At 38.4% G+C, this 25,009-nt stretch overlaps 1 protein-coding gene across 48 annotated transcripts in view; it reads right to left on the reverse strand.

Annotated features, from left to right (window-relative positions):
• ABI2 (abl interactor 2) overlaps nt 1-25,009 on the reverse strand; it is a gene marked incomplete at both ends in the record, with an annotated part of 98,578 nt that overhangs the window by 37,488 nt on the left and 36,081 nt on the right. For 28 of the 48 annotated variants that reach the window (XM_079709705.1, XM_079709698.1, XM_079709695.1 and 25 more), the window contains one exon: nt 5,015-5,191. The exons of 4 other annotated variants lie outside the window; for them this stretch is intronic. In XM_079709705.1, the coding sequence (XP_079565831.1) occupies nt 5,015-5,191 (177 nt within the window). Of the gene's footprint in view, nt 1-3,463; nt 3,482-5,014; nt 5,192-25,009 lie in introns of all 48 variants that reach the window. 16 more of the 48 variants (XM_079709691.1, XM_079709680.1, XM_079709689.1 and 13 more) reach the window with 1 other exon arrangement.

Consider the following 25,009-nt stretch of genomic DNA (forward strand, 5'->3'; position numbering starts at 1 on the left):
TACTTCAATTCTCAGAGCCAGCAGGAAAAGAACCAGGAGATCCTCTGAAGGAGATCAAAGCTGAAATCAGGAATTCGAGTATGACTTCAGGAGAGATGTAAAATTTTTAGTAAGAGAGTTAGAAAGACAAAAAGCCTAAGGTGCCAAGAGTCCTAAAATAATCTAATACAGAGGTAAGGGAATAAGAGATGAGGAGTAAGGGGGAAGAACAAATAAAGTAAGAAGAAGGAAAGAGGAATAAAGATGGACAAACTTCTGCTTGATCCTGAAAATAGTTTCCAACAACTGGCTTTTGACAAGATAGAATTGGTGGCTCAAGTCTGGAACTGATAGGCAAACCCAGATGAGTCTTCCAAAAGTTGCTGTTATTGTGGAGTTTTTCTTCCAAGTGTTGTATCAAATAAATGCTTAACAATGAACCCTCAGCTGTACCCGAGAGCTAGAAACGTGAGAGGCAAGTTATCATCCTTCTGTACTGTAGGGAATGACACACACAAGATCACATGCAAAGTCAAAAAGTTAGCCCATTTTTTATATAAAGTTATGGATCTTCAAGATCCCAAGCAAAATTTTCTGAAGTGTTGTATTCTTAACGTGTTAACTGTAAAAGAAACTCCTAACCCCTCCTCATTCATTATTAAGAATCTGCTTGTACAATGTTCATCTGAAATAAATACTACAGAAACAGATCAGAAGTCTTTATTTTTTTTGCATTAAAGTAAATACACTATTTTAAAAGTACTTAAGCTTAGCTTCATTAGTGACAACTTTAAACTTTCAACAGAAATATCTGTTTCAAACACATCAGTAACAAGGTCTTAAAACTCTTTTATTAAAATAAAGAGTGGGGAAAGGGTACCCCAGGTTCAAAGTACATTCCACTTTTATATGGCCTCAGGTACATATTAAAACCCTTCCAATATGGCATTCTATCCATCGGCTTTTTATACCTTTTTCTTTAAAAATATCACCATGTTGTCTTCAAAGGTCTTATGAATTAAACTCTACAACTTCTCATTCGACTGAAAAAAGTTAACCCAAATTTTCGATGAAAAGAACCATTAGGGGCTTCCCTGGTGGCGCAGTGGTTGAGAGTCCGCCTGCCGATGCAGGGGACGCAGGTTCGTGCCCCGGTCCGGGAGAGTCCCACGTGCCGCAGAGCGGCTGGGCCCGTGAGCCATGGCCGCTGAGCCTGTGCGTCCAGAGCCTGTGCTCCTCAACGGGAGAGGCCACAACACTGAGAGGCCCGTGTACCAAAAAAAAAAAAAAAAAAGAACCATTAAACACAACCAGGACATGCCATATAAAAGGTTAAAAATTCAACTTTGAAGCATGGAGGTCTCTTCTGAGTCAAATCCCATGTGTCTTGTCCCAAAGTATGATATTTGTTTAGAGTATATCTGAAAGGCATCAAGTCTGACAACAATGGGAGCAAAGACAGAGCTCATAATGAGCTGAGGAGGACATCAAATATCAGGAGACTTCCAGGGCACCTGATATAATCCATAGGTCTCCAAAAAACTCAGCTGGAAAACCAGTGGACTAGTTTACTAGCTGCGGTCCCTTCCAACTTTAACATTTTTAAATTCTATTTTCTATCTTAATATACTCAATTATTCCATTAATCAACCTTCTAAAGCAATTCATTTTTTCCCGTCAACATTAAAAACAGTAATGATTTGCTATATGCTGAATATTTTTTCCACTCTACTTTGTTTTGGTTCACCCAAAATTACTAACTATGTGCCACAAGTTTATAGAGACGACAGACATACTCAGAAAGAAAGATAAGAAGAAAGAGACAGAGGACTGGCACATTCTAGCTTCTAGGATGACCTCAGGGTACATACTTCTCACCCTGTCAATCCCATCCCGATATAATAGAAACAACTACATAGAGCCACAGTACTCAGGAGTGGAGCTTTTTTGGTGCAAAGAGCAAAGATGTTAAGGAATCTTATCCAAGTGTGATGTCCCCTTATTAGATCTTTCTTTCTTGGAAGCTCTCATTTCCCACTCATTCTGGCCTCTCACACAGAACAGATCCTGAACCCAGAAAGATCAAGAAGGAATCCTGGTAGGGTTTGGAAGAAATGAGCTAGGGATAGTTCCTTAGGCAAGCTGGTCTAAACTTTAAGGGGAAAGAACTGGTCCATTTTTTTTTGTCTTTCCTTTAGTTAATCTTTCTGTGCACTTCTATCACTTTGGAGGTTAATGTATCAATAGCCAAAATCTGAATACAGACTTTAAGGGAAAAAAGCCAAGGTAGCCACAAAGACAGCTTTTGGTCTAATTCTACCTATTTTATGCGAAGGAATCTCCTCACTCACCGAGACTGAGGGCTTGGAGTCAACACTCCAATATACTTTTATGTACACATGAAGTACATCTGCCTGGGCTCCTCCAGTCACATCTCTCTACCATGATCTGTCAACTTTCTGTGGCCGTGGTTAGTAGCTAGTTAATGATTCAGATCTCAGTCATCTTGTCTTCTTGTTATCACTTTCTACACTGAAGACATGGCAAACAACAGGGTATATGGTAAGAATACACATTTGAAAAGGAATTATAGAATTCAGCTAAGAAAAAAAGAACAAAAATGAAATGCATGATCGGTTTGGTGACAATAATTTTAGTACAGGCTTCTTGATTATTCTTGAATATCTTTTCCCATTTTTCCCTCCAAAATACTAAAATGTTACTGAAACAAGTAAGAAAAGGAAATATCTTTAATTCTTAACTTGTATTTTGTTAAACACTATCATGAGCTTTTGATGTTTTGCATATAATACTCGGCTTGAAAACCTCTTAAAGTGAGTTTATACTGAAATATATAATTTATATAGCAATTTGAATAAAAAGACTAATTTTGTTTTTTGCAAAATACATGATACTGCAACTTAAAAAACACCCAAAACACTGAATATTTTCCAATTTTCAATTTTTTTAAGAGTGATTAAGAGTCAAGAGATAATGTCATAGTGGCCACAAGGTATATAATAAAGCACACCATTTATAGAATAAAAAGGCTATTACACAGGGGGAGGGTTAAATGAAGCACATTAGCAGCCCTCCAATCCAAAACAAAATTTCTACATTTACAAAAGTACAGCTAATTTTATTTCATAATGACATTTTATGACAGGGTAACTTACATTTCAGTTTCACAAAATATATTGACATTGCAAAATAACCATTTAGTCAACAAATATTTACTAAGTGTCTAATGTGTGTCAAGCACTGTTCTAGGCACACAGGATAGGGCAATGAACAAAACAGTCAAAAACATCTGCCCTCATGGAACATGAAGACACACAAAGTTTCATGACAAAAATAAAATAAAATAAAAAAGAGGAATTATTTGTTGGTTTTAAAAGGTCAAGTGCCAAATATCTCTTCACTCCCCATATGTAATATTCTACATAAGAACAAAGAATGGAAATCCAGCCCTGGAATCTCTTACCTTAAATCTAAGCAACCACTTAATGCATAAATGGAGCAAATAAAAGAGGTAAGGGAAAAAAGCATTGAAAGGTTAGTTGGAACTTCAGGATGTGAAGAGAAAGGAAAAAAACAAAGAAAAAACAAGTTAAGCATTCAGCATTAAAAAATAATGTTTCAGTAGATCATAGAAAGAGTGGTTAAAGCAGAATGTGTCATGAACAGGAGTTTTTGGATGAAATTATATGACACTTTTATTTAAAAACAACTTTATTAAAGATTTCTTCAAATTAGTGACCCCTAAACACTAAAATGTACAAAAAATGAAAGGGACTACAGATTCCCTAAAGAACATTTACTTGAGGATTAAATAAGAATTGGGGAATCACCTTTTCATTATGTAAGTGGAGAAGTACAAGTATGATGTTTCATATTCTAAGTGCCTTTTTGTCATTAAAATTTTCTATTAGCAGTTGTTAGCCTCAAATAAATCTCAAAAGATTTTCCCCAAGTTATAATAAATTTCAGTTATTAATTATCCATCCAATTGTACATCCTATTTTAACATGCTCTAATTAGTACTGTAAACTAAATGCATTAGGTGTTCATTATAAAATTAAATATCAAATTTCAGATAACAGTGCTTATATCAAAATTGTAAGAAAGAAAAAGATTTTTTAAAAAAATTTACACTGTACATATTCTTTTACCTAGATCTACATTAAAGTTAGATTTAACTGATTTCTAGCCATACTTGTTTGAGGTATATTTTTTAAATTTAAATTTGCTTATATTAGACACAAATCAACTGCATGAACTGTACAGTTTCACTTATAGGCATATACGTATTTATTCAGCATCACATTTGAAAAGTCACTGTCTTTCAAATCACTGCTGAGATGCAAACTTTAAAATAACCTAATACTTAGCTGAAGCTCTAAATAGTTTCTTAAGAACGAATACCAATTTAAATGAAAGTTATATGCTCCTCAGTTGTGATTATGGTACTTTACATACATAGCAGGCACTTAAATACATTTTAAAAGATAGCCAAAATATATAATGACTATCTACTCAAAAGCAGTGGAAATACTAATTCACATATTAGTTTTATCTACATTATTCTCACCCAAAATGTTGAGATAAATTTGTTTTAGAAAAATTCAAAGTACATGTTTGTTTATATATGTTCTTTCTGAAAACTAATGCCAAAAGTTTGCTGATATTTTTGAGATAAAGCAAATACTTTAATAACATACTGAATAATTTTTAATTAGTCATACTAAATCATTAAAAAATTAGAAGTATAATACCACATTTATTTCCAGATCTATATGAGGTATTTTCATAACTGATTAAGCAAAAGCAATTCAGTCAAAGATGACTGTTTAAAACTTGAGAACATAACACTAAGAAGAAAGAAAGATAACATAGTTATAGTGGTAAGAAATCTTCAGAACTACAAGTAGGCCAAGACTTGATCCTCTGGAAAGAAAAGATAAATGCTTAATTTTCTAAAGAGTTAGTTCCATTATGGGCTATTGTTTTTAAGCTGGACAAAAATTATACTTACCTTTACTCCATGTCCAATATCATCTAGAATTGTATAGTCAATAGGTTTTCTAATATAACGAACTGGTCGTTCAAGGTTGGCTGGAGCAATAATCTTATGTGTCCTTGAAGTGTTTTTATTGGTAGTCAAAATACCAATTTCTCTTCTTGCAACTTTCTCTTTATGAATATCAACGGTCTACAAAATATAATATAAACACAACACAAAAATGTATAGCTCTAATATCCAGAAAAATAAAAATATAAATACTTAGAAGTTTAATATCATTATTCATATTCTTAACCACAACTGCTAACTTCTCCTTTTGGGACCAATACTGACTTTCTCCCTTTCTAGGCTAAAGCAAGGGATGGGAAACCATGGCTGGCAGACCAAATTTGGCCCACCACCTATTTTTTACAGCCCAAAAGCTAAGAGAGGTGTTTACATTTTTTTTAATGGTTGAAAAAAGTCAAAAGAAAAATAAGGTCTTGACATGTGAAAATTATATGGAATTCAAATTTCAGTTTCCATAAACAAAGTTTTATTGGAACACAGTCATTCTACTTGCTTACATATTTTCACAATATAATGGCAGAGGTGAGTAGTACTAACAGAGACCTTATGGCCTGCAAAGCATAAAATATTTATTAGCTGGCCCTTTACAGAAAAAGTTTGCCAACCTCTGGATTGAACATGCTAATTTTTCCCCTCTCCATTAAGACTTAACCTTATTAAGAAAGCCCCAGTGAAGGAATTCCCTGGTGGTCCAGTGGTTAGGACTCCATGCTTTCACTGCTGAGGGCCTGGGTTCAGTTCCTGGTTGGGGAACTAAGATCCTACAGGCCATGCAGTGCAGCCAAAAAAAAGAGAAAAATCCTCAAAAAAAAAGAATGCCCCAGTGATTAATCTGGTTCCATTTAAAAATAACCTATTAGTATAAATTTTATTAGTGTTTAAATATTTTTTATTAAAAAAAGAGAGGCCTAAACTATAAATACAATGTTAAAAATAATCATTTTTTACAGAGAAACTTGTTTATTGAGGCAATGCTGCTTATATTTATCATAACAAAATGTTTGTAAAATATTTCATTATTTTATTTATTAAATGTTCAAAATAGGATATAATTTAGTACATAACAACGTGTTTTTACTCAGTTTTCTATTTGCTGAGAGAGGGCGAATTTAAGCATGGGTAATTAATACACGAAAGCAGCATTTTTCAAACTGCAAGGTGCAATTTAGTGAGATGTGAGCAGCAATTATTTTAAATGAAAAAGAACAGAAATATCAGACAACATACACATAGTAAGGTATTTTTTCTTAAAATATGTTATGTATATAAATACATACATTAAATTGTGTACTGGATGGAATATAAAATGTATTTTTAACTGTGAGTTGCAGTTTAAAAAGTTTGAAAAATACTTCACTAAAAGTTTGTTCACATCTCTTGCCACCATTCCTGGCTCAAGCAGCAATTAACAGATAATTTTGCTATTTCCTCCCCAAACCTACTTCAATTTACCCTGTCTAAAGAATAACCAGGTAGTAACACAGAAATGGAAATGAAAGATAACCATCATGACATTATTAAACACAACTTTAAGAAATCTGAACACTGATTATTTATCCTTCTAAACTACCTAAAGTGTGAAGGAAACCTGAAACAAATTTGAAGCCTCCCATTTCAACCAACAGATCTTAAAAGAAACAGAATCTATAAGTTCATAACTAATAAATACCTAAATGAAGCGTCAAATCGAATACTGGCCAAGGTAGTGACCTTATCATTTTAACTATTTCTTTTTAAGACAAAAATAGGTTTTGAACTTTTTCGGTGCATATTAGAAAAATTACAAAATCTGCTTTCCTTTTCAACTGCCTGAGGGAGCTATAACAGAAAAAAAAAGGTTGCACATTAGTGACAATATTGGAGTTTACTTATTTTTAACTTCAGAGAAATGGAAATTAATCATATTCTACTTTTGAATAATTTTTAATGAGTCTTTCTGAATTATTAAAAATATGAGCTAGGGGCTTCCCTGGTGGCGCAGTGGTTGAGAGTCCACCTGCCGATGCAGGGGACACGGGTTCGTGCCCCAGTCTAGGAAGATCCCACATGCCGCGGAGCGACTGGGCCCGTGAGCCATGGCCGCTAAGCCTGCGTGTCCGGAGCCTGTGCTCCGCAACGGGAGAGGCCACAACAGTGAGAGGCCCGCATACCGCAAAACAAACAAACAAAAAACAAAAACAAAACAAAAAAATATGAGGTAGGACGATTTCATACTTACCAATTATACTTCAAAATAACCAAAAAACCCCAAAATATGATACTTATTTTTTATATATAACTGGTCTTTGTTATACCAATAAAAGAAAATTTATTAGAGAATGTAATCCTCTTTCAACATTGTTTTCATTCTGCTTAGTTAGAAATATAATTATCTTATTCAGAAATGAAAACAAAAGAATGTAAACCTAATCAACAATAACAGAATTCTAAACTTAGGGCAAACTGGAACTTCAAATTTCAAATTTTCTTGCTATAAATATAAATAAATCTCTGGAGAATGAAAAGAGGGGTAACTTTTCATTATTATTTGCACTAATATACAGTTATATTTTATAACAAGCACATATTTTAAATTGTTTGGAAAAACAGAGACTTTTTAAAAGCATTAAAACAATTAGATCATACCCGGGGATTGGGGGCACTTACATATTACTTATATATTTTCTTTATGTACACATAAACACACAGCCCAAACCTCTATAAGCTATTACAGTAAGCATAAAAGAAAGACCAACACAGCAAAAGAAACGATCACAGAACTTTTATATATAAGCCGAAATAAGGGATAGTTGCTACAATAGGGCATAAAATTAGGCTCTTATGTAGAGAAGGCAAAGTATAAATAATGAGTTACAAGAAAATATACACCCCTTCATTAGAAAAGTGACCATGTGCCCAGCACTAAACTCTTAAAGGAACTGGTTGAAGGAATTATGAGAAAAATGTTCTTTTTTGCTTCTTATATTAATTCTCATTAAAACTGAAGGCATATTTTAAAACGTAACTCTTAACAGCATATGTCTATATGAAGCCAAAATAATCTAGTTTGGTTATACGTTTCTAGTTGTCTACTCTAAAAGAATACTAGAGCAGGGTTTCTCAACAGCAACACTATCAGCATTTTGGGCCAGATAATTCTTTGTTGTGGAAGGGCTGTCCTGAGCATTATAAGTTGTAGAGAAGCATCCCAGTAGATATCTATAGCACTCCCCACCCCAAGCTGTAACAACCAAAAATGTCTGACGTTGCCAATTGTTCCCTTGGGGGTAAAACTGCTCTGACAGAGAACCAGTGATGTAGAAGAAGGACTAATTCATTTGTCTCTTACATTATTCACTCTCAAATGTCAATTGTTTCCAAACTTTGTACAAGAGTTGATTTATGATTAATGCCTCTAGTGACTGCCAAATATCAATATTTGATGTCATTAACTTTTAAAAATCATCTAAAATAATAAAAGTAATATATGGTTAAGAAAACCCAAAGGTATAATTTGTGAATTGCCATCCTAATACCACACTGAATTGAACTGTAGGAGTTCCCGTAGACAGAATCAAATATACCTTCAGAACATGGCTATGATTTTATCTTAAGTCTGAATAACAACTTTTAACGGAGAACAATAAATCTATTACATAAATAAGGAGGAGAAAGCTTGGTCCAGAAGATTCTGAAGTTTTCAGCAATTCCCTAATTCACATTTTTCAAAGATTTCTCTGGTAGAAAATACAATCATTTTCTAATTAGAGTAATTTAATGAATACCCTCCATATACTTAACATCCAGCTTCAACATTCATCAACTCACAGCCAATTGTCAGTTTTAAAAGAACTTCTGTAAAGCTCCTAAAACATTTTTTTTTTTTTTTTTTTTTTTGCAGTACGCGGGCCTCTCACTGTTGTGGCCTCTCCCGTTGCGGAGCACAGGCTCCGGATGCGCAGGCTCAGCGGCCATGGCTCACGGGCCCAGCCGCTCCGTGGCATGTGGGATCTTCCCGGACCGGGGCACAAACCAGTGTCCCCTGCATCGGCAGGCGGACTCTCAACCACTGCGCCACCAGGGAAGCCCCAAACATATTTTTAAATATGGCTTGTATGTTTTTCCTAAATCAAACTGGTAGCTTTCAGTAATCACCATTGCCTTTGCCTTCACAATATACTTTGACATTACAATGCTGAAATGAATTTAAATTTTGGAAGTACAAATTCAACACTGATAGCTAGTCAGAATTTTAATAGTAAGAAAAGTATTTTCCACTTATCCTGGATTTCTAAAGTTACTAGTTATATGCCAATAAACTTACTCTCATTTAGAAGAGGCCTCAATAATAGCACTCACCTATGGCAAATGGAAAATGTGTTTAACTAGCAAAGAAGACTAAAACTAATGCAAGTACACTGCTATTAATACTATTACTGTTTGCTACCTGTTAACCAAAAAACACACCAAGTAGTATTGCTGCAACTGTGCAAGAGTTAAATATCTTTTCTCCCACAGTTCCTTAACAATTTGTTTCTCCATCCTCTAACAGCTATTGCCAAGCTGGTCTCACATGCTGCAGGCTCCCCCCATGATATTTCAACCACGCAGTGCCAAACCCAGGCTCCTCTAGAATACCTCTCATGGCCTTGACTTTCAGCTCCTCTGCAAGCCTGAGCCCCCCTCCCACACCTCCATCATGGACCCAAGCACATGCTCAGGCCACAGCAGATGACAGGAAGGTATGTATAAAGTATTTTGCTTTAGGGTTATCCATGCATTGTCCCATTACCACAGATAATTGAAAGTAGACTGTACTGGATAAGCACTACCTCAGTCAGCTGCTGCCCATCAGTGTGGGAAAACATCTGCAGTCAAACAGCTACAGTGGGTTAACTCAACTAAGTTGGGTGTTTTAAAATGTGTCTCCATTTTTTTACATTAGTAAGTTAATGTTTCAAATAAGCATTTACTTATTTTAATTACAAATATGCTTTACACTATTCATCTTTCATAAAACAAATTAGTTATTCACAAAGTGAATGGGTAATTTTCAGGTATTTATTTTTTATAAAATGATATAAACTATAAATATAAACTTAATTAGGAACTGTATAAATCCTACTTTCTATACATAATTACACACTGATAACCATTAGTGGGATTTTCTTAATTTAAAATTGGGAATTTTTAAACAAATCTATATACATAAAGTTTTTTAAATTTTATTATTTATTTATGTATTTTTGGCTGCATTGGGTCTTTGTTGCTGCATGAGGGCTTGCTCTAGTTGCGGCAAGCGGGGGCTACTCTTCATTGTGGTGCTCAGGCTTCTCACTGCAGTGGCTTCTCTTGTTGCAGAGCCCGGGCTCTAGGCACGCGGGATTCAGTAGTTGTGGCACGCAGGCTCAGTAGTTGTGGCTCACAGGCTTTAGAGTGCAGGCTCAGTAGTTGTGGCACACGGGCTTAGTTGCTCCACAGCATGTGGGATCTTCCCGGACCAGGGCTCGAACCCGTGTCCCCTGCATTGGCAGGCGGATTCTTAACCACTGCGCCACCAGGGAAGTCCTACATGAAGTTTTTGTTTTGTTTTGTTTTGTTTTTTGCAGTAGGCGGCCCTCTCACTGTTGTGGCCTCTCCCGTTGTGGAGCACAGGCTCCGGACGCGCAGGCTCAGCGGCCATGGCTCACAGGCCCAGCCGCTCCACGGCACGTGGGATCCTCCCGGACCGGGGCACGAACCCGTGTCCCCTGCATCGGGAGGCAGACTCCCAACCACTGTGCCACCAGGGAAGCCCCCATGAAGTTTTTTAAACAAAAAATTACCGTACATGGTGAGTTCCTCAGGGTTTAGACCTTCCATTGCCTTTTAGTAGTCCCTAAACCCTTAAGAAGAATCACTTCCATTCCTATATTATTTTACAGTCATTCCTTTCTATCTCCTCTACTTGTTATGTGCTAACTACTTCAACACCTGGCCCAGTAAGTTCTAGTTAGCTCTTGGGAGGGTGGGAGAAACACTGCTTTGTAAGTTCTTTATGTTGCCTTTTGCCCTCTCTTGATCTTCTTCTAAGCCATGTTGAACCAAATACAGACAGTATTGACTGTTTTTAGTAGTTAAGAGAAGAATTTTAATTTACAAGTTTATAAGAATTTTAGCTTGAATAATGTTCTATAAATCTTTTTTTACTTTACCAGAAATGGACACAAAATCATGGACACAGTAAATAGCATTCATCCTTACACATGCTATACTGACTTAACAGCAGCTGTGTGCTTTGCTTATACAAGTATTCAGTAAAAATTAAATGTCTGCTCTGACAACTACACATTCTTGAAAAATATTTAACATTAATTTAACTCTTACTCTTGGCTTGAAGATTAAAAATTTCATTTATCTTTTAAATAATATGCTTCCAAAGAATTGATAGGATAACAGCAACAAAGCTAGAGGTGGAATTTCTTTAAAATTTAACACCCTTAAAATACCTAAGGTAACCCACATCAAGAATCTATCCTAACACTGTCTTACAGATACAGTGAGTGTGGTATAGATTAGTACACTACCTAATACTATATGGTCTTTTTAGTACAAAAAGTTTCTGATACTAAATATTCATAATCAACTCTATCTTCTTTTTCAAAACATTTGCCATTGGGAGAATGGGTTATTACTTTGTTTTGTTGAATTATTTCTTCCTGATACATAGTTGGTAGAGTCAGTGGAATTTCCATCCTCAGATTCAAAATGAAAGTAATCTGGAAACAGTTCAGTTACATCAGAGTGATGGAGGGTTGAGGTGAGTAGGGCGCAGACTGAGGTAAACAGCAGAGCCAGCAGAACAGAAAGAAGAAAAAAGCAAATACAAACCAAGTTCATTTGTGAGAATCTCACAATTGTGAGAATAAAAATTCAAAATGGAAGACAGCTCATAAATCATCTAATCAGTCCTATCATTTTACAGGGGAGAAAACTGAAGTTCAAATAAGTCAAATATCACACAAGTCATCAGAAGGAACAGAGTAAACTTTAGATCCCCCACCCTCTCCCTCCCAATACTCAGTGTTCATCTCTATTAAAATGGAGAAACGAGCTAGAGCACTAGGAGGCTGACAAGTGGTAAGGCTCCTACCTAGGAGATAGGAAAAAGATACTGGTGAGGAAAGAAATTGAATACCTCAGATATCTAATATCTACTGGTCCTTAACCGCTCTACCAGACAACCCTTAACAGCAACTCTTGACACCTACCATTCCAATATACGTGTGATCTCATCTTTGACCTGACTGAACCTCCATTTCTTTGCCTCCTCAACCCCACCTTCTCTCCAAATTCTCCCAACCTAGTATTTTTGCTCCAAATGCAAAAATAAATATGACCTCAAGATATCTTGAGAACATTGTAACTCCCTCTAAAAACATAATGTTTTTAATAAAGCATAATAATAATAAAATTTAAGTACCAAACATTTGAAAACCAGTATTTTGGAGCAAGAGCCTACAAACTATAGCCAATATGCCAAAACTGGCCTATAGCCTGCTTTTATATGGTCCACAAGCTAAGAATGCTTTTTACATATTTAAACAGTTGCTTAAAAACATACAGCACAGGAATTTGCTATCAGTCCAGTGGTTAGGGCTCCACACTTCCACTGCAGGAGGCACGGGTTCGATCCCTGGGAACTAAGATCCCGGATGCCATGAAGCGTGGCCAAAAAAAACACAAAACATACAGCACAAAGAATCATATGAGACTGAAACCCTATGTGGCCCACAAAGCCTAAAATACGGACTATCTAGCCCTTTACAAAAAAGTTTGCCAATTCTTGCTTCAGAGTATTTACTGAGCATTTGCTTTACAAACAGAAAACATTTTCTCTTATACTATGGAATCATATTTCATTCTAAAGAGCATCAAAGAGCTTTGATATTCAATTGACTTTTAAAACAAAGGACTCTACATACATTAAATGTAACTGAAAAAAATTTCAATCCTTAAATGCTAAAAGTACATAAATTTTTAAAAATTTACTCATTTCTTAGCTATAGCCTCTATCAGCCCATTTCTCCTACTCAACTCCTCATCCAACATACTTCAATATATTTCATATAAACTTAACAGCTGTTGTAGAGTTGCAGAGCCCTTGCTTTTCCAAGTATTGCCCTCTAGACTCTCAACTCCAAAGGAAGGAGGCTCAACATATTCTTGACAGCTCTGACTCAGGCCCCTGTTATTTCTGACCTACCAATCTCTATCCATTCATCTCTCCCATTTTTTACTTATTCCATTAGAACAGCTTTGAAAGATAGTATTAAACCATATTAATTAAGTATATAATAGATTTGTGTGATACTCAAAAAGAAAATGTTCTCATTAACTGAATACATATACTTACAACTTAGAGTAAACTTAATCGCCTTCCTCCTTAAGGTTGCTACACTTTTCTACCAAAGAACTACAGAATTCTAATCAGAATACAGATGATTACTTTCACTGTCATTTTCCTACTGCCATTATCTACCCACACAATCTCTCCTACATTATCTCACAAACTAATAAAAAGTTGTTCCTCCTTTTTAGGAACTCTAATATATTAATTTCTCTTCTGCATTTGCACTTTTCTTCTTAATTTCTTCTTTGAGTTCTTTGCCAAGATTTCAAACATGTGGAAATTTTAAGACTCTGAAGTATAAACCTCAAAATTCTGTATCAGATTAGCAATATGTCAACATCCCTTTTTCTACAGAAAACCAACTTCATCTATTCCATCATTTAAAATGCCACTGGGGCTTCCCTGGTGGCGCAGTTGTTGAGAGTCCGCCTGCCGATGCAGGGGACATGGGTTCGTGCCCCGGTCCGGGAAGATCCCACATGCCGTGGAGCGGCTAGGCCTGTGAACCATGGCCGCTGAGCCTGCGTGTCCGGAGCCTGTGCTCCACAATGGGAGAGGTCACAGCAGTGAGAGGCCCGCATACCACAAAATAAATAAATAAATAAATAAATAAAATAAAATGCCACTGACTACTTCCTCTAGGAGGTCCTTTCAGAATAAACATCTACCTCTTGCTCATTAAAATTCACCAATACTTTTTTTTTTTTTAGTTTAAGACACAGCAATACAACAAGCAATAAATTATATGATGTCTACCTAAGTTTATATGGGATGTGAAGAAACCGTTATGGGGCAAATTCAGATTTAAGATTAAATAATATTAAATAACAAGAAATCCCTCTGAATGGTCTGATGGATTTAACAGAAATATAAGGTAAGGGGGACCTTCAAGATGGCACAGGAGTAAGACGTGGAGATCACCTTCCTCCCCACAAATACATCAAAAATACATCTACATGTGGAACAACTCCTACAGAACACCTACTGAATGCTGGCAGAAGACCTCAGACTTCCCAAAAGGCAAGAAACTCCCCCACGTACCTGAGTAAAGCAAAAGAAAAAAGAAAAAACAGAAACAAAATAATAGAGATGGGACATGCACCTCTGGGAGGGAGCTGTGAAGGAGGAGAAGTTTCCACACACTAAGAAGCCCCTTCACTGGCGGAGACAGGGGGTGGGTGGGGGGGAAGCTTCGGAGCCACAGAGGAGAGCGCAGCAACAGGGGTGCGGAGGGCAAAGCGGAGAGATTCCCGCAGAGAGAATTGGTGCCGACGAGCACTCACCAACCTGAGAGGCTTCTCTGCTCACCCGCCGGGGCGGGTGGGGTCTGGGAGCTGAGGCTCAGACTTCAGAGGTCAGATCCCAAGGAGAGGATTGGGATTGGTTGTGTGAACACAGCCTGAAGGGGGCTAGTGCACTGCACCACAGCTAGCCAGGAGGGAGTCCAGGAAAAAATCTGGACCTACCTGAGAGGCAAGAGACCATTGTTTCAGGGTGCATGGGGAGAGGGGATTCAGAGCACCGCCTAAACAAGCTACAACTATGGGTGCAGCCACGGCTATCAGCTCGGACAACAGAGACGGGCATGAAACGCTAAGGCTGCTCCTGCAGCCACCAAGAAGCCTGTGTGCAAGCACAGGTCACTATCCACACCTCCCCTCCCGAGAGCCTGTGCAGCCTGCCACTGTCAGGGTCCCATGATCCAGGGACAATTTCCCTGGGAGAACCCAAAGTGTGCCTCGGATGTTGCAATGTCACGCCGGCCTCTGCCACCGGAGGCTCGCCCCACTTTCCGTACCCCTCCCTCCCCCTCTGGCCAGAGTGAGCCAGAGCCCCCACAGGTGACCTACACACAGAGGCGGGGCCAAACCCAAAGCTGAACCCCAGGAGCTGTGCGAACAAAGAAGAGAAAGGGAAATTTCTCCCAGCAACCTCAGGAGCAGCAGATTAAACCTCCACAGTCAACTTGATGTACCCTAAAATGGTGGAATACCTGAATAGACAACGAATCATCCCAAAATTGAGGCGGTGGACTTTGGGAGCAACCGTAGACTTGGGGTTTGCTTTTTGCATCTAATTTGTTTCTGGTTTTATGATTATCCTAGTTTAGTATTTAGAGCTTATTATCATTGGTAGATAGACCTGTTTATTGATTTGGCTGCTCTCTCTTTTTTTTTTAAATATATATTTTTTTCTCCTTTTTCTCTTTTTGTGTGTATGTGTATGCTTCTTTGTGTGATTTTGTCTGTACAGCTTAGCTTTTACCATTTGTCCTAGAGTTCTGTCCGTTTTGGTTTTGTTTTTTAGTATAGTTTTTAGTGCTTGTTATCCTTCATGGATTTGTTTATTGGTTTGGTTGCCCTCTTCTTTCTTTCCTTTCTTTAATTACTTATTTATTTTTAATAATTTTTTTCTTAATTTTAATAACTTTATTTTATTTTATTTTTCTTTCTTTCCTTTCTTTTCTCCCTTTTCTACTGAGGCATATGGCTGACAGGGTCTTGGTGCTCCAGCCAGGTGTCAGGTCTGAGCCTCTAAGACGGGAGAGCCGAGTTCAGGACACTGGTCCACCAGAAAACTCCCAGCGCCACGTGATACCAAACGGCGAAAGCTCTCCCAGAGAGTTCCATCTCAATGCTAAAACGCAGCTCTAGTCAACGACTTGGTAAGCCACAGTGCTGGACACCTCATGCCAAACAACTAGCAAGACAGGAACACAACCCCACCCATTAGCAAGAGGCTGCCTAAAGTCAAAATAAGTTCACAGACACCCCAAAACACACCACCCGACGTGGTCCTGCCCACCAGAAAGACAAGATCCAGCTTCATCCACCAGAAAACAGGCACCAGTCCCATCCACCAGAAAGCCTACACAACCCACTGAACCAACCTTAACAACTGGGGGCAGACACCAAAAACAATGGGAACTACGAACCTTCAGGCTGCGAAAAGGAGACCCCAAACGCAGTAAGTAAAGTAAAATGAGAAGACAGAAATGCACAATAGATGAAGAAGCAAGGTAAAAACCCACCAGACTAAGCAAATGAAGAGGAAATAGGCAGCCTACCTAAAACAGAATTCTGAGTAATGACAGTAAAGATGATACAAAATCTTGTAAATAGAATGGAGAAAATACAAGAAACGTTTAACAGGAAACTAGAAGAACTAAAGAGCAAACAAACACTGATGAACAACACAGTAAGTGAAATTAAAAATTCTCTAGAAGGAATCAATAGCAGAATAACTGAGGCAGAAGAATGGATAAGTGACCTGGAAGATAAAATAGTGGAAATAACTACCACAGAGCAAAATAAAGAAAAAAGAATGAAAAGAATTGAGGACAGTCTCAGAGACTTCTGGGACAACATTAAACACACCAACATTCAAATTATAGGGGTCCCAGAAGAAGAATAGAAAAACAAAGGGACTAAGAAAATATTTGAAGAGATTATACTTGAAAACTTCCTTAATATGGGAAAGAAAATAGTCATTCAAGTCCAGGAAGTACAGAGAGTCCCATACAGGATAAATCCAAGAAGAAACACGACAAGACACATATTAATCAAACTATCAAAAATTAAATACAAAGAAAAAATATTAAAAGCAGCAAGGGAAAAGCAACAAATAACATACAAGGGAATCCCCATAAGGTTAACAGCTGATCTTTCAGCAGAAACTCTGCAAGCCGGAAGCGGGTGGCAGGACATATTTAAAGTGATGAAAGGGAAAAACCTACAATCAAGATTACTCTAGGGGAGGAAGATGGCGGAAGAGTAAGACGCGGAGATCACCTTCCTCCCCACAGATACATCAGAAATTCATCTACACGTGGAACAACTCCAACAGAACACCTACTGAACGCTGACAGAAGACCTCAGACCCCCCAAAAGGCAAGAAACTCCCCACATACCTGGGTAGGTCAAAAGAAAAAAAGAATAAACAGAGACAATAGGATAGGGACGGGACCTGCACCAGTGGGAGGGAGCCGTGAAGGAGGGAAGGTTTCTACACACTACAAGCCCCTTCGAGGGCGGAGACTGCAGGTGGCGGAGGGGGAAAGCTTCGGAGTAGCGGAGGAGAGCACAGCAACAGGGGTGCGGAGGGCAAAGCAGAGAGATTTTGGCACAGAGGATCGGTGCCCTCAGGCACACACCAGCCCGAGAGGCTTGTCTGCTCGGCCACCGGGGCGGGCGGGGCTGGGAGCTGAGGCTCGGGTATCGGCTTTCAGTCGGAGCGCAGGGAGAGGACTGGGGCTGGCGGCAGGAAGAGAGCCTGAAGGGGTTAGTGCTAGCCCGGAGGGAGTCCGGGGAAAGGGTCTGGAGCTACCGGAGAGGCAAGAGACTTTTTTCCCTTTTGTTGCCTGGTGCGCGAGGAGAGGGCATTCCCCTCCCTCCCCTCTGCCTGAGTGAGCCAGAGCCCCCGAATCAGCGGCTCCTTTAAACCCGTCCTGTCTGAGCGAAGAACGGACGCCCTCCGGCGACCTACGCGCAGAGGCGGGGCCAGGTCCAAGGCTGAGACCCGGGAGTTGTGAGAGCAGAGACAGGGAAATCTCTCTGTGCAGCCTCGGAGGCAGTGGATTAAAGCTCCACGGTCCATTTGATGTGCCCTGCGTCTGTGGAGTGTATGAATGGACAGCGAATCATCCCAAATTGAGGAAGTGGACTTTGAGGACAAGATTTAAGACTTTCCCCCCTTTTTACAATGAATTATCCCAAATTAAGGAGGTGGACTTAGCAAGATTTCAGACTTCTCGCCCTTTTCCTCTTTTTACAACGAATTATCCCAAATCGAGGAGGTGGACTTGGAGAGCAAGATTTTTGATTTTTCCCCCTGCTCTCTTTTTGTGAATGTGTATGTGTAATCTTCTGTGTAAGATTCTCTCTGTATAGCTTTGCTTCCACCATATGTCCCAGGGTTCTATCGGTCCGTGTTTTCTTTTTCAATAATTACTTTTTAATTTTAATAACGCTACTATATTTCATACTTTATTCTATTTTACTTTACCTGCTCTTTCTTTTTTTCCTACCTTCCCTTCCTCCCTCCCTCCCTCCGCTCCTCCTTTCCTTCTTTCTTTTTCTTTCCTCCCTCCCTCCCTCCCACCCTTCTTCTTTCCACTTTCTTTTTCTTTCCTTCCTCCCTCCCTCCTGTCTTTCTTTCTTTCTTTCCTTTCTCCCTCCCTCCCTCCTTCCTTCCATTCACTCTTCCTTTTGCTTTCATTCCTCCCTCCCTCCCTCCTTTCTTTCCTTCTTTCTTTCCATCCTTCCTCCCTCCCTCCCTCCTTTCTTTCTTTCTTCCTTCCTTCCTTCCTTTCTTCCCTTCTTCCTTTCTTTCCCTCTCTCTTTCTTTCTTCTACTAATTCTTTCTTTCTACTTTTTCTCACTGTTATTCTGAGCCGGGTGGATGAAAGGCTCTTGGTGCTGCAGCCAGGAGTCAGTGCTGTGCCTCTGAAGTGGGAGAGCCAACCTCAGGACACGGGTCCACAAGAGACCTCCCAGCTCCACATAATATCAAGCAGCGAAAATCTCCCAGGGATCTCCATCTCAACACCAGCACCCAGCTTCAGTCAACGACCAGCAAGCTACAGTGCTGGTCACCCTATGCCAAGCAACTAGCAAGGCAGGAACACAACCCCACCCATTAGCAGAGAGGCTACCTAAAAACATAATAAGGCCACAGGCACCCCAAAACACACCACCAGACGTGGACCTGTCCACCAGAAAGACAAGATCGAGCCTCAACCACCAGAACACAGGCATTAGTCCCCCCCACCAGGAAGCCTACACAACCTACTGAAACAACCTTAGCCACGGGGGACAGATACCAAAAACAACGGGAACTACGAATCTGCAGCCTGCAAAAAGGAGACCCCAAACACAGTAACATAAGCAAAATGAGAAAGCAGAAAAACACACAGCAGGTGAAGGAGCAAGATAAAAACCTACCAGACCTAACAAATGAAGAGGTAATAGGCAGTCTACCTGAAAAAGAATTCAGAATAATGATAGTAAAGATGATCCAAAATCTTGGAAATAGGATAGACAAAATGCAAGAAACAGTTAACAAGGACCTAGAAGAACTAAAGATGAATCAAGCATCGATTAAAAACACAATAAATGAAATGAAAAATACTCTAGATGGGATCAATAGCAGAATAACTGAGGCAGAAGAACGGATAAGTGAGGTGGAAGATAAAATAGTGGAAATAACTGATGCAGAGCAAAATAAAGAAAAAAGAATGAAAAGAATAGAGGACAGTCTCAGAGACCTCTGGGACAACATTAAATGCACCAACATTCGAATTATAGGGGTTCCAGAAGAAGAAGAGAAAAAGAAAGGGACTGAGAAAATATTTGAAGAGATTATAGTTGAAAACTTCCCTAATATGGGAAAGGAAATAGTTAATCAAGTCCAGGAGGCACAGAGAGTCCCATACAGAATAAATCCAAGGAGAAATACGCCAAGACACATATTAATCAAACTGTCAAAAATTAAACACAAAGAAATCATATTAAAAGCAGCAAGGGAAAAACAACAAATAACACACAAGGGAATCCCCATCAGGTTAACAGCTGATCTCTCAGCAGAAACTCTACAAGCCAGAAGGGAGTGGCAGGACATAATTAAAGTGATGAAGGAGAGAAACCTGCAACCAAGATTACTCTACCCAGCAAGGATCTCATTCAGATTTGATGGAGAAATTAAAACGTTTACAGACAAGCAAAAGCTGAGAGAGTTCAGCACCACCAAACCAGCTTTACAACAAATGCTAAAGGAACTTCTCTAGGCAAGAAACACAACAGAAGGAATATACCTACAATAACGAACCCAAAGCAATTAAGGAAATGGGAATAGAAACATACATATCAATAATTACCTTAAATGTAAATGGACTAAATGCTCCCACCAAAAGACACAGAGTGGCTGAATGGATACAAAAACAAGACCCATATATATGCTGTCTACAAGAGACCCACTTCAGACCTAGAGACACATACAGACTGAAAGTAAGGGGATGGAAAAAGATATTCCATGCAAATGGAAATCAAAAGAAAGCTGGAGTAGCAATTCTTATATCAGACAAAATAGACTTTAAAATAAAGACTATTAGAAGAGACAAAGAAGGACACTACATAACGATAAAGGGATCGATACAAGAAGAAGATATAACAATTGTAAATATTTATGCACCCAACATAGGAGCACCTGAATACATAAGGCAAATACTAACAGCCATAAAAGGGGAAATCGACAGTAACACAATCATAGTAGGGGACTTTAACACCCCACTTTCACCAATGGATAGATCATCCAAAATGAAAATAAATAAGGAAACACAAGCTTTAAATGATACATTAAACAAGATGGACTTAGTTGATATTTATAGGACATTCCATCCAAAAACAACAGAATACACATTTTTCTCAAGTGCTCATGGAACATTCTCCAGGATAGATCATATCTTGGGTCACAAATCAAGCCTTGGCAAATTTAAGAAAATTGAAATTGTATCAAGTATCTTTTCCGACCACAATGCTATGAGACTAGACATCAATTACAGGAAAAGATCTGTAAAAAATACAAACACATGGAGGCTAAACAATACACTACTCAATAACGAAGTGATCACTGAAGAAATCAAAGAGGAAATTAAAAAATACCTAGAAACAAATGACAATGGAGACACGACGACCCAAAACCTATGGGACGCAGCAAAAGCAGTTCTAAGGGGGAAGTTTATAGCAATACAATCCCACCTTAAGAAACAGGAAACATTTCGAGTAAACAACCTGACCCTGCAGCTAAAGCAATTAGAGAAAGAAGAACAAAAAACCCCCAAAGTTAGCAGAAGGAAAGAAATCATAAAGATCAGATCAGAAATAAATGAAAAAGAAATGAAGGAAACAATAGCAAAGATCAATAAAACTAAAAGCTGGTTCTTTGAGAAGATAAACAAAATTGACAAACCATTAGCCAGACTCATCAAGAAAAGAAGGGAGAAGACTCAAATCAATAGAATTAGAAATGAAAAAGGAGAAGTAACAACTGACACTGCAGAAATACAAAAGATCATGAGAGATTACTATAAGCAACTCTATGCCAATAAAATGGACAACCTGGAAGAAATGGACAAATTCTTAGAAATGCACAACCTACCAAGACTGACTCAGGAAGAAATAGAAAATATGAATAGACCAATCACAAGCACTGAAATTGAAACTGTGATTAAAAATCTTCCATCAAACAAAAGCCCAGGACCAGATGGCTTCACAGGCGAATTCTATCAAACATTTAGATAAGAGCTAACACCCATCCTTCTCAAACTCTTCCAAACAATATCAGAGGAAGGAACACTCCCAAACTCATTCTACAAGGCCACCATCACCTTGATACCAAAACCAGGCAAGGATGTCACAAAGAAAGAAAACTACAGGCCAATATCACTGATGAACATAGATGTAAAAATCCTCAACAAAATACTAGCAAACAGAATCCAACAGCACATTAAAAGGATCATACACCATGATCAAGTGGGGTTTATTCCAGGAATGCAAGGATTCTTCAATATATGCAAATCAATCAATGTGATACACCATATTAACAAGCTGAAGGAGAAAAACCATATGATCATCTCAATAGATGCAGAGAAAGCTTTCGACAAAATTCAACACCCATTTATGATAAAAACCCTGCAGAAAGTAGGCATAGAGGGAACTTTCCTCAACATAATAAAGGCCATATATGACAAACCCACAGCCAACATTGTCCTCAATGGTGAAAAACTGAAACCATTTCCACTAAGATCAGGAACAAGACAAGGCTGCCCACTCTCACCACTCTTATTCAACCTAGTTTTGGAAGTTTTAGCCACAGCAATCAGAGAAGAAAAGGAAATAAAAGGAATCCAAGCTCGGTGCTTTGTGACCGCCTGGAGGGGTGGGATGGGGAGGGTGGGAGGGAGGAAAAAAAAAAAAAAAGGAATCCAAATTGGAAAAGAAGAAGTAAAGCTGTCACTGTTTGCAGATGACATGATACTATACATAGAGAATCCTAAAGATGCTACCGAAAAACTACTAGAGCTAATCAATGAATTTGGTAAAGTAGCAGGATACAAAATTAATGCACAGAAATCTCTGGCATTCCTGTACACTAATGATGAAAAATCTGAAAATGAAATCAAGAAAACACTCCCATTTACCATTGCAACAAAAAGAATAAAATATCTAGGAATAAACCTACCTAAGGAAACAAAAGACCTGTATGCAGAAAATTATAAGATACTGATGAAAGAAATTAAAGAGGATACAAATAGATGGAGAGATATACCATGCTCCTGGATTGGAAGAATCAATATTGTGAAAATGACTCTACTACCCAAAGCAATCTACAGATTCAATGCAATCCCTATCAAACTACCAATGGCATTTTTCACAGAACTAGAACAAAAAATTTCAAAATTTGTTTGGAAAAACAAAAGACCCCGAATAGCCAAAGCAATCTTGAGAATGAAAAACGGAGCTGGAGGAATCAGGCTCCCTGACTTCAGACTATACTACAAAGCTACAGTAATTAAGACAGTGTGGTACTGGCATAAAAACAGAAAGATAGATCAGTGGATCGGGATAGAAAGCCCAGAGATAAACCCACGCACATATGGCCAACTTATCTTTGATAAAGGAGGCAGGAATGTACAGTGGAGAAAGGACAGCCTCTTCAATAAGTGGTGCTGGGAAAACTGGACAGGGACATGTAAAAGTATGAGATTAGATCATTCCCTAACACCATACACAAAAATAAGCTCAAAATGGATTAAAGACCTGTAAGGCCAGAAACTATCAAACTCTTAGAGGAAAACATAGGTAGAACACTCTATGACATAAATCACAGCAAGATCCTTTTGGACCCACCTCCTAGAGAAATGGAACTAAAAACAAAGATAAACAAATGGGACCTAATGAAACTTCAAAGCTTTTGCACAGCAAAGGAAACTATAAACAAGACCAAAAGACAACCCTCAGAATGGGAGAAAATATTTGCAAATGAAGCAACTGACAAAGGATTAATCTCCAAAATTTATAAACAGCTTATGCAGCTCAATAGCAAAAAAACAAACAACCCAATCCAAAAATGGGCAGAAGACTTAAATAGGCATTTCTCCAAAGAAGATATACAGACTGCCAACAAACACATGAAAGAATGCTCAACATCATTAATCATTAGAGAAATGCAAATCAAAACTACAATGAGATATCATCTCACACCAGTCAGAATGGCCATCATCAAGAAATCTAGAAACAATAAATGCTGGAGAGGGTGTGGAGAAAAGGGAACACTCTTGCACTGCTGGTGGGAATGTGAATTGGTACAGCCACTATGGAGAACAGTATGGAGGTTCCTTAAAAAACTAAAAATAGAACTACCATATGACCCAGCAATTCCACTACTAGGCATATACCCTGAGAAAACCATAATTCAAAAAGAGACATGTACCAAAATGTTCATTGCAGCTCTATTCACAATAGCCCGGAGCTGGAAACAACCTAAGTGTCCATCATCGGATGAATGGATAAAGAAGATGTGGCACATATATACAATGGAATATTACTCAGCCATAAAAAGGAACGAAACTGAGCTATTTGTAATGAGGTGGATAGACCTAGAGTCTGTCATACAGAGTGAAGTAAGTCAGAAAGAGAAAGACAAATACCGTATGCTAACACATATATATGGAATTAAAAAAAAAATGTCATGAAGAACCTAGGGGTAAAACGGGAATAAAGACACAGACCTACTTGAGAACGGACTTGAGGATATGGGGAGGGTGAAGGGTAAGCTGTGACAAAGCGAAAGAGAGGCATGGACATATATACACTACCAAACGTAAGGTAGATAGATAGGGGGAAGCAGCCGCAGAGCACAGGGAGATCAGCTCGGTGCTTTGTGACCGCCTGGAGGGGTGGGATAGGGAGGGTGGGAGGGAGGGAGACGCAATAGGGAAGGGATGTGGGAACAGATGTGTATGTATGACTGATTCACTTTGTTATAAAGCAGAAACTAATAAAAAATAAAAAAATAATAATAATAAAAAAAAGATTACTCTACCCAGCAAGGATCTCATTCAGATTCGACAGAGAAATTAAAGGCTTTACAGACAAGCAAAAACTAAGAGAATTAAGCACCACGAAAACAGCTTTAAAACAAATGCTAAAGGAACTCCTCTAGGCAGGAAACACAGGAGATGAAAAAGACCTACAATAACAAACCCAAAACATTAAGAAAATGGTCATAGGAACATACATATCGATAATTACATTAAATGTAAATGGATTAAATGCTCCAACCAAAAGATGTAGACTGGCTGAATGGATACAAAAACAAGACCCATATATATGCTGTCCACAAGAGACCCACATCAGACCTAAGGACACATACAGACTGAAAGTAAGGGGATGGAAAAAGATATTCCATGGAAATGGAAATCAAAAGAAAGCTAGAGTAGCAATTCTCATATCAGACAAAATAGACTTTAAAATAAAGGCTACTACAAGATGCAAAAAAGGACACTACAT

This window comes from Hyperoodon ampullatus, assembly GCF_949752795.1.
Source record: "Hyperoodon ampullatus genome assembly, chromosome: 8".
Lineage (NCBI taxonomy): Eukaryota > Metazoa > Chordata > Mammalia > Artiodactyla > Ziphiidae > Hyperoodon > Hyperoodon ampullatus.